The 18312-nt window shown below is 41.3% G+C and overlaps 1 protein-coding gene across 12 annotated transcripts in view; it reads right to left on the bottom strand.

Moving 5' to 3' along the window:
- Window positions 1-18312, bottom strand: part of pcloa (piccolo presynaptic cytomatrix protein a) — a 603113-nt gene that overhangs the window by 552090 nt on the left and 32711 nt on the right. For all 12 annotated transcript variants that reach the window (XR_011955333.1, XM_072563105.1, XM_072563109.1 and 9 more), the window contains exon 3: window positions 15300-16703. Coding sequence is in view for 11 of the 12 variants with exons in the window: in XM_072563105.1 (XP_072419206.1) it covers window positions 15300-16703 (1404 nt within the window). In the remaining variant the exon portion in view is untranslated. The remainder of the gene's footprint in view (window positions 1-15299; window positions 16704-18312) is intronic.

Genomic DNA, 18312 nt, shown 5'->3' with positions numbered 1-18312 from the left:
TCTTGGGGTCTATGTTCATAGATCTTTGAAAGTTGCCACTCAGGTGGATAGAGTTTGTAAGACGGCCTATGGTGTATAAGCGTTCATTAGCAGAGGGATTGAATTCAAGAGTCGAGAGGTGATGTTGCAGCTCTATAAAACCTTGGTAAGGTCACATTTGGAGTACTGTGTGCAGTTCTAGTCGCCTCATTTTAGGAAAGATGTGGAAGCTTTGGAGAGGGTGCAGAGGAGATTTATCAGGATGTTGCCTGGAATGGAGAATAGGTCATACGAGAATAGGTTGACAGTGCTAGGCCCTTTCTCATTGGAATGGAGAAGGATGAGGGGTGATTTGATACAGGTTTATAAGATGATCAGGGGAATGGATAGAGTAGACAGTCAGAGACTTTTTTCCTGGGTACAACAGAGTGTTACAAGGGGACATAAATTTAAGGTGAAGGGTGGAAGGTATAGGGGGGATGTCAGGGGTAGGTTCTTTACCCAGAGAGTGGTGAGGGCATGGAATGCGCTGCCTGTGGGAGTGACAGAGTCAGAATCATTGGTGACCTTTAAGCGGCAATTGGATAGTTACATAGATAGGTGCTTAAGGTAGGACAAATACTCGGCACAACATCGTGGGCTGAAGGGCCTGTTCTGTGCTGTATTGTTCTATGTTCTAACACGGCCTCTTATCTTATGACTTAACCTTTTGTGAGGTACCTTATCAAGTACCTTCTTGAAGCCCAAATGTAACATGTCTACCTATTCCCCTCTATCCACTCTGGTTAAGACTTCCTTGAAAAACTCTAATAAACTAGTCAGACACGATTTCCCTTTCATGAAGCCACTCTGGATGAAACTTTAATGGATTAGATTATGATTTTCCATAAATTCTATTACTTCCTTAATAATTGATTCCAGTAGTTTTCCGACAATAGATGGCCTAATTGGCCTATAATAACCCATTTTTTCTTCCCTCTCTTTTTGAACAGGGGTGTCTCATTGGCAGTTTTCCAATCCTTTTACTTCTCCACAATCCAAGGATTTTTTTTTGAAAATTACAGCCAAAGCACCCACAATCTCAGGAGCTCCCTCTTTTAGGATCCTAGGACGCAAATCATCACGGCCAGGGGACTTATCTGCTTTTAGCACCATTAGTTTCTCTAATGCTCAGACACCAAGTACTTGAATAATAGTAGTGAATGTTGGAAGAGACTTTTTGAATGCTCATTATCTTATCAAGCATTTTGATAGATTATATGTCACCATCTTTGCCAATAAACAGGACTCTACACAGCAAACTACTGTAACTTCAAAATAAAAAATATATTGGCAGATGCAAGAAGCAATGCAAAGGATCCAGTGAATTATATCAAGCATCTCTCAAAATATTTACATTACCATGGTGATTGATCTTAAATAGCCAGCACCTTTCTCCATAACATAGCTCAAAATCAGATTTTGTACTCTTGAAAATCTTTTCTTTGACAATGACCGGAAGCTCAATAATCACACTTTTATTTTATTGGAGTAATTTTACTGCAGTTTTCTGTCTTATACATATGCTGTGATTGGCCAGTTAAATTCCTTTGTCTTCACTGCCTGATACAGCAGAAGCAGCAAGTGTTTGCGAAGGTCTCAGAGGAGGCAAACATGACATCATATCTTTTCCATGTCAGTTCCTCGCAGAATTCTTTTAGAACATGCTGAAGTCAGCAACATCAGACCTTTCTCTGCAAGGCCTGTACATTGATTACAGCAAAGAATTATTGTGCTATATAAGGAAGCAGGTTAGCTACAGAATCATTCAAGATAATGCTATGAACCTAAATCTAAAACAAGTTAAATCAAATAATTTACTGAAAAGCAAGAACACGCTTGTCAGACATATCTGCCTGCATTCCATGTTTGCAATTTACTTTCAATGAATAAAGTAGAAGCTCCTAGCTTTGAAGACATTTTCCCGAAAAGAGATAAACTGTTGTGTAGCACCTAGCTAGGGATGCAACTGTAAAAGATGAAAATTTGATAAATCTCATGGCTGATGGGAGATTTGCCAACTTTGGACAGAATTTAATGCCCTCCCCTGTGGTGAGCTCCATGGCAGGGGTGGAATTGAATCAGATGGAAGGATCTCCTGCTGCCTTCCCACCTGCTGCCCACAGAGACCCTTCTGTACGTAGTAACTGCCCACGAATAGGGCTTATCACTGATAGGCATTAACACCTCCATTCTATACATTCAAATACTCCTCTTCAGCAGAAAGACTGCATAAAATCATTTAAAAAAAGATTCTCCCCTTATAACTTCCACAAGGAAACAGACATTAATGCAAAATAAAAATCAAAAATGCTGGAAATATTCATCAGGTTGGTAGCAGCTGTGAAAAGGTTGAGCTTTTAATAAAACAGACTTTGATCATCTGAATATTTACATTTAATTTTTAATATCAAATAATAAATTGTATTCAACATACACACTGACATTGGTATTTTCTTTGGGAACTCATAAATAAGAAGCTTTTTAAAAAAAAATATAAAACTCTCTCAAGTACAGATTACTTCCGATCTCCTGTGTGTCACTGAGCATTATAACATAGAACATAGAAGAGCACAGCACAGGAACTGGCCATTCAGCCCACAATTTCTGCACTAACAATGATCAGATTTGTCTTACCATGGTCCATGTCCCTCTATTCCATGCTTGTCTGACGAACCGCCTCTTAAATGTTGCTATGATCTCTGCTTCTACCACCTCCCCTGGCAGCACATTCCAAGCATCTACCACCCTCTGTGTACAAAACTTGCTTTGTATATCGTCTTTAAACATTTCCCCTATTACCTTAAACCTAAATTCCATTGTGTTTGTTATTTCCACCTTGGGAAAGAGACTCCAACTATCCACCAACTTGAATAAATTAACTTTTCAGCAAAACCTTTTCAATCATAGATCAGTGCTCAAACAAGTGATTCCATGTCCTTACCAAAGGATCAGGATAGATTATAAACAGACAAATCAAAAACAACACTGTTTGAACAGTTGCTTGTTTGCAAAGGCTGTGGATTTCCTTCCTACTAGCTCAGTGTAACAGAGAAGCAGCAAAGACACCATCGGGGTCAGATCCCTAGACAACCAACAGCATCCAAATGAATGTTTAACTTTTCACTCGGCCAAAGGAGACAAATAGATCGTAAATGAGAAATCCTCAAGTCAAAATATCCTCTTAATCTTTCAATTTTTCCTGTAAAATCCAATGTGACCAGAGCAGTGGGATTGTAAATACCAGATTAATCATTAATGTGATTGAAAGCAGACTTTGTTTTATAATCTGGGGCTACTACCATGGCAAAGCAATGCATTAGAGGTGATATCACTGGACTCGTAATTCAAAATGGCAGCATCTAATATTCTGAGGATATGAGCTTGAATCCCAACAGGACAGATGGTGAAATCTAAATTCAAAATTACTGCAGTTACAAACAAATGTAATGGGGACAATGAAAACACAGTCAATTGTTGTGGTTTACTAATGTCCTTCAGGGAAGGAAATCTGCCAATCTTACCTGGTCAAACCCACATGTGACTTCAGACCTACAGCAATGTAGTCAACTCTTAACTGCCCTTTGGAATGGCCTAGCAAGCTAATCAATTCAAGGACAGCGAGGGATGGGCAATAAATGCTGATGCCAACATCTCACGAAAGATTTTTTAAAAAATTGTGTCTTGTGGAATGCATTTGGATTAATGGCCCAATTTCCCTGTGAAATGGGGCCATTCCATGAAGAGAAATCAAATAGATAGAACAATTGCTAGAATATTGCTGTCAACAGACTCTGCCTAAACAAAGACACTCCTCAAGGAGCAGATTGAGTGTTACAGTCCAAAGGATGAACACCCTGCCTGCAATACGCAACCAGCTAAAATTCTTCACTTGTGTCAGGTTGAAATAGTTTAAAATCTTCACAGCATTAAAGATGAAGGTGTTTTGTTCTGTTTGGACCATGTCAGCTCTTTGCAAAATACCTCAGTCAGACCCAGGCTGACCCTGTAAAACTGCCCTTGTTATGCTCCATCTGCGAATTCATTCTCTTTTAAACATCATGATTGTATCAGTCTCCGATAAAATTTTGGGTAGAATGTTCCAGTCTTGAATAACTCGCTACATAAAAATATATGTTTCCTCATATTGTTTTGGTTTCTTTTTATTCCTTCATGGGATGTGTTTGTTGCTGACTGGGCCAGTATTTATTGCCTGTCCCAAGCTGCCCTGAAGAAGGGGCTGGTGAGCTCTTGCTGAATCTCTGTACTCTCGTTTTTCACCATTTTGAAAATCAGAATAGTTTTTAAAAAAATCTAGATTCAGCAGATACTTCGTGACTTTGAATGCCTTTATTAAGTTTCTCCTCAATTTTTTCTTCTCTTTAAAGAAACAGCTCTAGCTTCTCCAATCCATCCCAGTCACTGATTCCATGGAATCAGTCACATAGATTTTCCAATATTTGAGGCAGAAATAATGCTGCAGTCCAACATGTGTCACCACTAACCCACAGAATGTTAAATGTAAGGACAAGCACCGTTGGTAAACAGCTGCCCTGCACTTTTTCTGACATCTTCCATAGACATGGCAGACAGAGGGAAATTGGTGCCCCACTTTGCAGACAGAGACCTGGAGGTCCTGATGGATGGTGTGCTGTCGTCACGGGATATCCTCTGCCCCCAGGACCAGCTGGGGAAGCCATAACACCAGAGCCTGCCCACCCTGGGTCAGTGCAGTGTCTGCTGCCTAGAAGAATGCCCAAGCCTACAGGAGAAACTCCACCTGAGTAAGGGACAGCATCTCCCCTCTGACACCTCTCACACTCCCTCCCAGATCCTGTATCCACCTCCTAATCAAGGCTTATGCTCTACCGCTCAGTGTTGCCTGCAACACCTTCCCTCACCAGTCTCTGACAACACTAACCTTACATTAATGAGTTTTGAGAAGCTTTGTAGCTCAGGTTGAAGTTCTGGATGGAGGTTTGCTCCTCCACTGCACCAACAGCTGTTCCACCCACTTTTATCTCCATTAGGACCTGCCTCTGTCTTATTCCAGGGTGGAAACAGCCCTGTTTGGGCAGGAAGATTCAAGGCTGGTAGGTGGGCTGCCTGCTATTCTGTACTTCAGCTCTTACAAGGAGACGGTCGAAAGTCTGACAGCCCCAAGTGGCTGGCTGGCTGGCTGACTGACTGACCATATCCAAGCATCTGAACTGGTGTCAGGTGCTGCCCTTGACATACTGAGCTAGGGCCCTTTGAGTGAAAGCAATATTCCTTGACTTGCCTGAGAACTGCTGACAAGCATGGCAAATGACATGCCTTTGTGTTTGCACTGAACAACACCGCAAAAGCAGTAACAGACCCTGGTATCACTGGCTGAGGGAGCAAAAAGGCAAGGCCAGGCAGGGAAGCTGTGAGCATTGGGGTAGGCTCAGAGTGAGGGAGGAGCCTGGAGATCCAGTCTGAGATAGTCCCTGAGCACACAGTGACCTTACAGCAGCGTTACAAGAGAGAGTTACCGGGGAAACCGGAGGGGCAGCACTGAAGGGCAGAGTGTCCTGTAAATGAATCAGATGTGCCATGATGGTATTTAGAGGCTGGTATATATTGTGCATGGACATAGGGTGTATGTCCAGTGCTCTGGAAGTGTGCCCTGAGATGTTGGTGCCTGGTGTCCAACATCAAGTCCTTCTGGAGCAAACATAGAATTGAATTACCCCGGTACCTGCTCTGATTTCCTTGTCAAGTTTTCCTAATGTCTTTGCTATTTGGTAAATGTATTAAAATGAGTGGCTGAATGTTACTGAGTTGATTGTGGCACTAATAAAGACTTGAACAAACATTAATCCCTGTTGACCAGTATCTCGCCACTACCCAGTGAGAATCTCACCAGACCGTAGAAAATATGAAACAAGATAATCTATGTGTCAAGACGGACCTTGCAAGACCAGTTGTCCGATTATGCTATCGCCCACATTGCTCAGAACCCAAAAAAATTCCTGATTAATCCACCACTCAACCTGGGTGATCTGTAAATATTTAACAGAACTGGAAAGGCCAGCCAGTGACGAAGATTTCATCTCATCTACAGTCATTAAGTTACAGTTATAGAGTCATACAGTATGGAAACAGATCCTTCAGTCCACCTCCTCCATGCTGACCAGGTTTCCTAATTAAACAAGCCCTATGTCTACACATTCATGTCAAGAAATATCAAACCAAGGGTTCACACATTTTAGCAAAGAGTTTTGATGAACAGTTTGCCTCTGCTTGCTTACTTAAGTGCTTCAGATTCATTTTTTAAAATCACTGTGGGCATTGTTAGCTGGGTTATTTCCTTGGGGAAGGTGATGCTGAGCTGCCTTCTCGAACCTCTGCAGTCCATGTTCTGTTGGTAGATCCACAATTCCCTTTGGTAGGGAGTGCCAGGATCTCTGTCTGTTGATTCCTGCCAACGTGCTCCTTCAGACACTAAATTGTCTGAGTCGCTAGAAGCAAGGAGCACACACTCCAGATTAAACGGATCATAATTTCCAGTGGATCAAGCACAAACTGGAACAAGCTGCAGTTTTTTTTGCTCACTGGAAGTTGATATTGCTTTCTTCCTGCTGGAGCCACAAAACCTCCCCTAAAAACCTCAGTTTCTGGTGAATGGCTACTGCCAGAGCCTCATTGAAAGCAGATGAACCTGATTTGTATGAATGAAAATAGCTACAATATCAACTTGCACTTAAATAGCGTCCTTATGATAGTAAAATGTACCAAAGAATCCCCAGAGGAACACAATCAAAACGTTGCATGAGGAGACATTAAACCAAGTCAAGAGGATAAGCAGCTTGCTCAAAGAGGTCATTTCAATGCACAGTGTGAAAGGGGTGAGGAAGGGTATCAAGGTGGATTTGGGCATCAATACTTTTCCAGATCTTCCACTGGTAATTCTAGTTCACCAACCACCATCCCAGATTGATAGTCATATTAATTTCCACTAGGTATTTGTCCATATACTTTAGTTAGGGAAATGCTAAGTGAGTAGATCAAATCTTGAGATGATCAACATGAAGGGCTCCTTTCCTCTTGGGAGTTGGGAGGAAGGCTTTAGTAGGAGATAGAAACATTGTCTCAGCTCAGTGGTGCCACACTCAGTGTGACTGAGAAACCAAGCTTAATCTGTCACTCAGTCACCTCACATTGTCAAGTTTCAGAAATAAAAACACTCAGGCAAAAATAATAATTCAATAATAAAAAATTCACAAATGTTTCTTTCATTTCATGATTTTGAGAAATGGTCATGCAGCAGAAAGTCACTCCTTTCTAACATCAATATTTACATTAACACTTTGTGATATATACAGAATCTATCATCAATTATGGGTCTGCACAGAAACCAACCTGAGGCTTGGTCTTGGAACTAGTCTCACAGTTTCCAGACTTTTCCATTTCTCATGCCCCCTTCTACCCCAGATATAGTTATCTAATCAATGCTGGATTGTGGGTAATTTCACTTCTACTGTTGTAACTCCTGGGAATTTTCCTGAAATCCCTGAGGCTAATCCAATGAAAATAGCAACCATGAAGGAACAGGCAATCCCACCAGTTGTCATTGGATTTTAGGTCATATCCCAAAGGAAAACATTCACTCTGCCACTTACTGACTCTAATAGTCAGTACAACATTAACTGAGGGAGCAGAAAAGAGAACACAATTACTACTAAGATAGAAAATTTATTTCAAACCAACTGATCTCAACATACACGTCAGATTACCAGAATGATCAATTCACTTAAAACACATTGAGCTGTATTTTCAATTGTTTCAGGGTTAAATTTAGGATTGAACACAGACACGTAACCATCTCCATCCCAACCCTGAGTCATTTCTGAATGAGAGTGGATTGGATCTGGTTCACCTGGATACCAGCAAACAATGGGCTGATTATGGTCAATCAGTGAGCCTATTAACGCACTGCTTAGTGTGACTCAAACTAATAACGGAGGCAAAGAGGTCGACAGCGCAAAACAAGGCCCTTCAGCCCATTGAGTTTGTGTTAGTCTAAAGCAACAATCTAACTTATTCTAGTCCCATTTTCCCGTACTTGGCCCATAGCCTGATAGGTTTTGGCATCACAAGTGTGCTTCTTAAATGCTATGAAGGTTTCTGCCTTTACCACCCTTACTGACAGTGTGGTCCAGCCCAGGCAAATCTCCTCTGTACCATCTCAGTGCTATCACAGCCCTCCTACAACTGCACACAATACTCTAACAGTGCCCTAACCAGCAATTTATCCAGTTCCAGCTGATACAGGACTTCCTGTCCTGGGACTGTTCATCAGCAGCAGACTATGTGATGGTGTCAGGTCAGAATGAAATGAGGAACAGAAAATTCAGCTGAGGATGGACCCCACATCTGCATCATCACAACTGCAACTATTGGCTGCCCTGGAGTGTGGAAGGGTTGAGGAATGTTCACTGCTTGTCCCTGGGATTGGGGGTCAACTGTTTGAAGTCTGGCCCCTGGGGAGAGGAGAGGTGTAATGGGTGTTGCTCCTTCAGGTGTGTGGCACAGCAGTTGCAGGATTCTATACAATAGAAATAAACTGACAAGACCACTTCCCTCACCCATCACCACCCTCAGATTAGTAGCTACTATCTTGGCATTGGGTGTTGTGAAAAGTGAATGCCAGAGGACCATCCACATGATGAGCCCTCCCACATTCCCAGTCCATATGATGTGTTTCCCCGATCTTCAGCGGTGGAAGTTGCAATGACCATAATGATGGCATTGTGTAGTTTTGAGAGCCAGGAACTTCCCATTTTCCAGATTCCAGACCTCAAATGGAAAGCCAACCTCAAGTATCTGCAGGTCAGCCAGTCAGAAGCATCAATTTGCAGTACTGATACCAATTTACACTTAGCATGTCCTCAACCTTACTGTGCAGTGTTAAAACAGCACATTTCAGTTCTTAGTGGTGTACCACAAGGATTAGTTACAGGTGGTATACTGCAAGGATATGTTTGGAGCCATTGCTATTTGTCATTTTTATATATGTCCTAGATGAGGGCGGAGAAGGATGGGTTAGTAAATTTGTGGATATCACTAAGGTCAATGGAGTTGTGGATAGTGCTAAAAGATGTTGCAGGTTACAGAGGGACACAGATAAGCTGCAGAGCTGGACTGAGCAGTGGCAAATGCAGTTTAATGCAGAAAAGTGTGAGGTGATTCACTTTAGAAGGAGTAACAGGAATAAACAATACTGCGCTAATGGTAAGATTCTTGGCAGTGTAGATGAGCAAAGAGATCTCGGTGTCCATGTACATAGATCCCTGAAAGTTGCCACCTGGCTTGACAAGGTTTTTAAGAAGGCATATGGTGTGTTAGCTTTTATTGGTAGAGGGCTTGAGTTTTAGAGCCACAAAGTCATGTTGTAGATGTACAAAACCCTGGTGTGGCCACACTTGGACCATTGTCTACAGTTCTGGTCACCGCATTATAGGAAGGATGTGGAAGCTTTGGAAAAGGTTCAGAGGAGATTTACCAGGATATTGCCTGGTATGGAGGGAAAGTCTTTTGAGGAAAGGCTGAGAGACTTGAGGCTGTTTTCCTTAAAACAGATAATCAGAGGGTCAGATAGTGTGGACAGTGAGAGCCTTTTTCCTTGGATGGTGAAGGCTAACATGAGAGGACATAGCTTGAAACTGAGGGGTGATGGATATACGTCAGATGTCAGAGGTGGTTTCTTTACTCAGAGTAGTGGGTGGTGGTGGAACGCACTGCTTACAACAGTTAGACTCGCCAGGTTTAAGTGATCATTGGATAAACATATGGATGAAAATGGTCATGTAGAATAGATAGGCTTCAGATTGGTTCACAGGTTGGTGCAACATTGAGGGCTGAAGGGCCTGTACTGTGCTACAATGTTCTATGTTCTATTTCACTAATAGAAGTGAATCGGATAAAATGATTTTTGTCAAATTATGCTGTTTTCTGAATACAGATAAAACACTTCTCACGCCATATGTGCAAGGTAAATCCATTTCCTCAATTAAATTATTTGAATATTGAAGGAACTCATTATTCTACAGTTATTTGAGACAGACTTTTTATTTCTTCCTTTATATTGACACTAATTATATGACAAATGACCAATCAGAGAAGAGGATTCAAAGTCAGGTACCAGAGGTAAATCGTCTTACCACAATCAACCTCTGATAAGTCTCTGAAGTTCCACTGATATATAAGAAACTTACACAGTTCTTAGTGATTCATGGATCCCATTTAAGGTCTTTAAGTAATTTGCAATTCATACTTTCCTGGGAATGATTTAGAGGAAATAAATAACAGAATTAATATTAATATGTGAACACAGGTTTAGACAGAATCACATCTGTTAGAAGTTTTCACAGTTTTATACAACTGTATAAATTCTTTAACGAACCCGACATCAAACTTGCAAATGAGTCTGAGGATGTTGAGGGACTGGTGATCAATGCTGCCTTTGTCATTGAGGCCCAAAGCCAAAGCTTCTCTTGAAGATAAAAGGATAAGCGTTGGACCCCAATCACGGGAAATCTTTCTGACTATGACCACACACCATCTTAAAATTGGAACTGCAAAGCAATTTTAATGAGAAAGATCACTAATTGGCTAGAGATTGAGATTGGTTTTGGATGTAGGTTTGCTCGCTGAGCTGGAAGGTTCGTTTTCAGACGTTTTGTCACCATACTAGGTAACATTTTCAGTGAGCCTCCGGATGAAGCACTGGCGGTGTAGCCTGCTTTCTATTTATATGTTTGGGTTTCCTTGGGTTGGTGATGTCATTTCCTGTGGTGGCATTTGTTGCTATGGTGGTGTCATTTCTATCCAGAACCTCAAATCTTCTCAAAACTCGCTAATTGAGATTGGTGTCCAGTTAGAGACCTTGGATGAGGGAAAGAGATGGAATCTTTTCTGAGCAGAACCAGTTTAAAGAGAAAATACTTGGGACATTTGTACCCAGGAGCATTACTGAGCCTTTAGCAAAGAGACGTACAAACATTACCATGTTGTAGAAGAGGCAAAATTAGAGTGGTGCTGGAAAAGCACAGCAAGTTAGGCAGCATCCGAGGAGCAGGAAAATCAACATTTCAGGCAAAAGCCCTTCATCCGAAATTATGCTTTAGAAGAGGCAACACTGAAGACCATAACATCTTCTGGTATTGTTCCTCTAGATGTGAGAGAGAGGACAGCATCTCTCTTGACCTTGCAGAACAGGGTATATACAGTACAGGCGTGAGCAGACTTATTCAGGTACAACAGTGACCCAGCCCACTATTTGTTCCTCCATGGAGGACCTGTGGAATAGTGAGGGTGGTATTACATTAAGGCACACTAACAGATTTTGCCACAGACCGTCGTTGAAAGGATGTCTTAGGTTCCACATAGTGAGTTAGTTAATACTCCTCCTCAGTTGACATGTTGCCAATGCATCAAAAGCAGGTTTTGGGATGGCTCCTTTTTACACCTTTGGATTCACCCAGGGCCAGCAGTGCCACTGTGAAGGTTCTGAGAGTGGCTGCAGGTGGGGTATTGTCCATGGAGTATGCACCTTCACATCATTCATGCACCATCCCATTTAAAGCAGACGGACTAAGTCATTGAGATGGCTGAGAATAGCTGCCCAGGTTGGAGTGTAGTGCTGGAGTGAAGACAAGAGGTGACAAAGACAGAGACAATAATGGCCAATTAGAGAATTGAGAACAAAGCCGCTGAGCTGGGTCACGATACAGAGTTTCAGGATTCTCAGAAAAGGTGGGTGTTTCTGGACCAACAGCACATTTCGCAAAGAGTTCACAGTCATGCAGAGGAGAGAAGTCCATTCAGCAAGTACGCTAAGCAATGCCACAAGATTTGAATTCCTGAGTTGCTCCATTATGAGAGTGACCAGACTCTGAGGGAGCTATGTGAGTGTGTGCACAAGCACTGTGTAACATGGATACAGCGTAGGATATGTTCTGGAGCTTTAAGCAGCCAGTGGTATAGGGACTCAATAAGTGCAACACTGGAATATTTACTGGCCTGACAGAAGTAGAACCTGATTAATGATTCAAACAATGAATGGGAAGTGACAGCTTATTCCTCCCACATCAAGAAGAAGCAAACTTCAGAAAGAGGAGGATTTTATCCACTTGAAATGTCAAATGTACAATTCCTTAGCAAATACTGATTTAATCTGCTAGATGCTATTTTTCGATTTAAACCTCTCAAAAGTGAATCACTGAAGTAACGTCAATCAGTCAAACATTAATGAAATCGTCAAGGTTAGGTATTCATTCACAAGCTATTTCTTTATTATTGGAAGCATAGATGGTATTTTTCATTCTTCCCGTTCAGTGCGGATTTCTAAACCATATTGAACATGTTCCATTCTGCAGTTCAAAGTGAAAATGAATTCTAGAGACTGTCTGCAGAATCAATACCATTGCCTGAGAACTGATGCCAATGGATAATTGAAATCATTGCTGTAACAAGTTTCTTAGTGGTAGCAAAAATCAAATGCATTTGAACTCCTGTGGGATCTCTGATGGAGAACATGATTAGACAAGTATATATATTTCCATTCTCATCAATGCTATATTCTTATCCTGTTACTGTTCTCCTATTCTGTAAACTGGTTTTAAATTATGTGTTACTCTCAATATTTAAATGCGCATCAATGGCCAACTACACATTTGCTGAATTCCTTCAAATAAAAACCCACCTGCAGAAATTAATCTGGACTTCAAATGGATAATCAACATGGAGCAAAATCTGCAGGAAAAAAAATTGAGGTGTTTGATCAATGGAGTACAGAAACCAGGATCATACAGGAAAGAGATGATCATTCTAGAGCCCATCAAAGATTATGTTGAATCAGAGAATCAGTGACCAACACCACATTCCCACAACTGGTGCCAGTGGGAAGCCAAGAAAATGCACAAGAAAATCCCAAAAGAAGGAATGTCCCTGAGGAAATAATCTCTCCCAGACTGTGCAAACCACCGCAGTGAGACCACTGCAAGGGAAGCTGTAAATACTACAGAAGCATCTGTTTAAGAAAGTTATGGGATTTGGGGAAGGAAAAGGGAATATTTCAGCTGTTAGGTTATCAGATTATATTTGGTTAAGTCAGAAATTGGTGATATCTTGTGAAATTTTAGTCAATCTACATTTCATTGAATCTGGAGGGTTCTGCCGATAGTTTTGAATAATCGCAAAAGACATTGTCCTTGATCTTCCCTCTATGAACAACTTCCTCAGAAACCAAACAGAGTGAATGCTGCAGGAATGGGAGAGGTCATCCCCTGAGTCCTAGACATGGGCTTGAATCCCACCCCAGCAGATGGTGAAACTGCAATTAATAAATTCTGGAACAAAAAGATGATATAATGGTGACCATGTAATTATTGTTAATTGATATAAAAACCCATCTAGTTCACTAATGTCCTTTAGAGAAGAAGATCTACAATCTTTAACTGGTCTGACCTCCATGTGACTCCAGACCCACTGCAATGTGAGTGACTCTTAACCCGAGTCTGAAATGGCCAAGCAACTCACTGAGTTCAAGGAGCAATTAGGGATGGACATTAAATGCTGACTGACCCAGCAATGCCTACATCCCATAAAAGAATGAAAGGGCATAAGGAGTGATAAAGACGGTGCAAGAGCATTGAGGAAGGCTTTGAGAGGCTACGAGAGGGTTAGAGGCTTTGGCAGTGAGATTACAGGCACAGGAATAATGGCGGAAGTTGTTTTGTTGTTTGTAAACTGTGACAAGGATACAGACATGCAGTGCAGCAACTACCTCCAATAAATGTCATTGTTTTCTCAACACAGAGAATCCTGTTCTGTTGTAGGACAAATTATTTCCTTGCAGAAGCTCCTTCTGTTCCACATAAACTCACTAATTGACAACATACTACACATTCGCTGAGCATAACTCCTCGTTTATAGACATCACTTAGGAAGTGCATGAACTGAGTAACTCATTTCACTTGCAGTTTCTATCCTGTGAAGAACCAATTAACCTCCATTCAGTTTTCTTCATCACTCTCTCTCTATTGTTAAGACCCAGACATTATCATGTGGGGCTTTGTAGTCCTTCTAATATCTTAACAGCTCCTTGAAGTTTCAATGTGCCCAGAAAACCCTGAAAAGCAATTTTACCGAAACTGACTTTGGGTGCCTTGCACAGCATTTTGTTTCCTTGCAGCTTTAGGTACTTATTCCACTCTAAAATGAAGCAATCTCTTAGATTACAATGCTAAGTCATGATGACTTGGGGTACTAAGTAAAATTCTCAGGAACTGACAGGGAATTCAATATACTGTCTCTGAGAAGGTGTATCCCAATGAAAACAAAGGGTATTGCAAACCATTAGTACAAGATTGAAACAGATCCAGAAGTCGAAACATGACAGCAGGTCACATTTGTCATAAATTAGCATTCTTTGACCTCATCCCAGAAAAGACATGTTTCTTATTGATTGTCATAAATGATGATGCTCAAAGATTTTAACACACAGAACTTCTACCTTTTGCAGATTTTATAAAACAGACATTCATCTGTCAGCACGGTTGCACCAGAAGATGCTTCCAGGATACAAAGCACCCAAAATTCGAATGCATTTGGAGATTTTAAACAGACCATAGTTTTAAATTACTCATCCTCAAGGAGTTTAAGAACACAGTACCTCAAATAGTACTTGCAGAAGTTTTATCAGAAACATTTTAAGCACATTATTATCATAAAACCATCTCAGAAACAATAATTATTCCAAAGTGCGCTAATGCTGAAAACATAAGCATTATACAGTCTGCATAATTTCAGTTTTTTGATTAATTTATGATCGATAGTGGGTAGAATATTATCAGAAATAATCTTCTGATAATATAATTTCAATAACCTGCTTGGCAGCTTCCCTCATTATGGAGTGGTTATTATTAAATTAACATTTTGTGATATCACAATGGTATTACTGTAATGGGAGTGAAATTCTATACTAGATGGCACTTACTAATCCAATCAGCAATAACATGCTGTTACGGTAAAAGTGACTAGTCTAAAGAGACATATTTCAGTTTCTACAGTACGACAACCTGCCAAAACTGCACCTAAGGAATTTGATATAAACATTGGATATAAATGTGAAACAGTCTCACTATGAAAAAGATTATCACAGCAATAAGTATGAAATGTCCAAAATATGAATTCAAGTGCCAAAGATAATATTTATTTTTAGAAGTAAAATATTGTATGTGTTAATTTCCTACCTCTGTCAAATGTGGCATTGGATTAAATCCACAGAGATTGCACACAACTGCCTTGCATTCAGTACAGGTGTTGAAGTTGGGAGGAGCCTCAGAACCAATATTCAAATCAGTTTTACAAAGAGGGCAAGTGCTCTTAGGTGGAGCAGCTTTTCCGGTCTCCAAGGGTTTGGTTGTCGGTTTAATCATTTCTGCTCCAGGTTTACTTTCTTTCACCACTGCTGCTTTCTTTATGATTGCAGGGTCTGTTGTGTTTGTCTGGGCTGCCCCAACAGCTTTCTGTTCAAAAGTATCGACTGCTGCTGAAGGTTTAGTTTCTTTTTTACCAATGTCCCGTTTGGGGGATGGCTGGGGAACACTGCTGTCCTTACAGGCTGTCTGAGGGGGTTGCTTTGCAGTGTGTCCATGTTGGTCCTGTTGCTGAGGTGCTGCAGATATCAAAGTTGATGCTTGGCTGAAGAGGGATGCCCCAAACCCAAAGAGTTTTCCAGTGACAGTCTCTGGAGGAGTTGACGGCTGAAATGGTGGTGGTTGTGCAGAACCTCCCAAGTTGAGACTGAAACGCCGTGACTGTTCTGGGGGTTTCTGAGCTTTTGGAGTTGCTGAAATCTGTGATGGCACAACTTTAGCAGCGGGTGGTTTCTGAGCCAGCTTTGCTTGTTCTTCCTTTGGAGGAGCAGCCTTGGATTCCCCTTTCGGAACAGGCTGTTTGGACACTTCAGGGCCAGCAGTGCTAACGCTCGGGGGCTGTGTTTTATCGACTGGCTTCTGAACCTGCACTGATTGTTTCTGTTGAGTCACATCCTGCTTTTGATCCTTTACCCCAGTGTCAAGTTCTGTCCCTGGCACTGAATTGTCCTTTTTCTGCAGTTGTTGTTGTGTGCTAATGAAGGAGTCCTCCTGCTTTTTAGCGAGCTGCTGGTCTTGGCTCACTGGCTTGGCGTCTTTTTGCTGAAACTGGGGACTCTGAGAGGGTTGCTTCCTTTCTGCTCCTTGTGCGGTGGAATTGAGTTGCTGAGGGGGTTTGTTCAGGTCCTGCTGTTTCTTTTGATCCAACAGCTGCTGAGATGGTTTCGCTGGTTGGGGTTTCTGGGATGCCTGCTGCTTTGGCTGTGGGTCCCGAGGCCCATGTGACGGTTGCTTGGTCTTTAGTGGAGGCGAAGCAACCATTGATTGCTGCTTGGTCAGGACAGGCTGCTTTCTGGATCCAGAGTGTGATAATGACTTGGCCTGTTCAGGTTTGGGAGCCGGTTGCTGTGCTGGAGCCTGTTTGGCTGCTTGTGGAGCAGAGGAAGTCACACCCTGCTGCTTGGGCTGGAGAGGTTGTGGCTTGGAACTGGGTACGGATGTCATATCTATGCCAAGGGCTCTTTGCATCTGACAATTTAAACAAAGCCATTCTCTGACCTGCAAATAATGTACAGAAAAAGTGAATGAGTGAAACACAATTTGACAAAGTTGCAGTGAATCAGCTGTAATCAGGAGATGGAAGGGAGGGAGAAGCTCAACAAAATGACAGTCACCAGGGAAGAAGCCTGAGCGAATTATTGGAGGTGTGTGCTGCCAAGTCTTGGTTCTGATGTACTTCAGCCTTGGATCTTAAAAGAAATGGCTTGTGGGATAATGGATGAGTCAGTTTTAATTTTCCAAACTTTTCTAGAATCAGGGAAGGTTGTATTAGATTGTAAAACAGTGACAGTGACATACAACTTTATTCAAGAAGCGATGGAGACAGAAAGCAGGAAACTACAGGCCAGTTAACTTCACATCTGTAATTGGGAGAATATTCAAAGCTATTACTAAAAACATCATATTAGGGCACTTCAAAAAGTTCAAGGTAATCAGGCAGAGTCAACATGGTTTTGTGAAAGGGAAATTATGTTTAATCAATTAACTGGAGGAAATAACATGTGCTGTGAATAAAGGGAAACACTCATTGTGGGCAATACAAACACTGCATTTTGAAAAGTTATTGGGAGTAGGAAGAAATGTAAATTATTTAGATTAGCCATGATTTTGTTTAATGGCAGAGGAGGCTCAAGGAGTCAAGTGGCCTATACCTGTTCCTGTTTTTGAGGCCGATCTACTAATAGTTAACCAATGATTTAAATAAGCAAGCATCGTAAATTGTTTGTACTAAGACTCACACTGACCACAGCAATAAAGTCAACTTTATTTTTACATTGGATTAGTGGTGCTGGAAGAGCACAGCAGTTCAGGCAGCATCCAACGAGCAGCGAAATCGACGTTTTGGGCAAAAGCCCTTCATCAGGAATAAAAAGAATACATTAACAATTGCTGTTCAAAGAAGACTTCAGACTATTCATGGTCTATAATAGAAACCTCTGAAATATCCCAATGATCTTAATTTCTTTTTATTCATTCATGGTGTGTGGACATCACTGGCTAGGCCAGCATTTATTGCTCATCATTAATTGCCCAGAGGGCAGGTGAGAGTGTACCACATTGCTTTGGTCTGGGGTCACATGTAGGCCAGTCCAGAAAGGGATGTTGTTTCCTTCCCTAAAGAACATTAGTGAACCAGATGGGTTTTTCTGATAATTGACAATAGTTTCATGGCCAACCTAATTCCAGAATTTTAACTGAATCCCAATTTCACCATGTGCCATGGTAGGATTTGAACTGGGGACTCCAGAACATTACTGGGATATCTGGATTAATAGTCTAGTAGTGACTAGGCCACTGTCTTCCCATTTTTTTATTTCCCATTCCCAAGATACATCGTGTGTGAAAAAGAACAATTTTAAATGAAAGACCCCTTTCAAGTTACACTTTTAAAGTGAAAGTGTGTGCCAAATATTGTTTGAAACAGGGAATTTTGAAAATATATGTTATTTTTGTCAGAATTCTGGGTTGCAATGAAGGAGAATTGGGAATGATGTTTACACAGGAAGGTGTGCCAGTGCTGTGGGGGAGGATTGAAATTAGATTGGCAGGAAACTCTGACCCAAGCGAAGGAAAACTAGTAACGAGTAGAAGAATAGCAAGAAAAAAT

This window comes from Chiloscyllium punctatum, chromosome 44 (genome assembly GCF_047496795.1).
Source record: "Chiloscyllium punctatum isolate Juve2018m chromosome 44, sChiPun1.3, whole genome shotgun sequence".
Lineage (NCBI taxonomy): Eukaryota > Metazoa > Chordata > Chondrichthyes > Orectolobiformes > Hemiscylliidae > Chiloscyllium > Chiloscyllium punctatum.
Note: the sequence above shows the minus strand (reverse complement) of the source record. Positions and strands in the feature narration are given on the sequence as shown.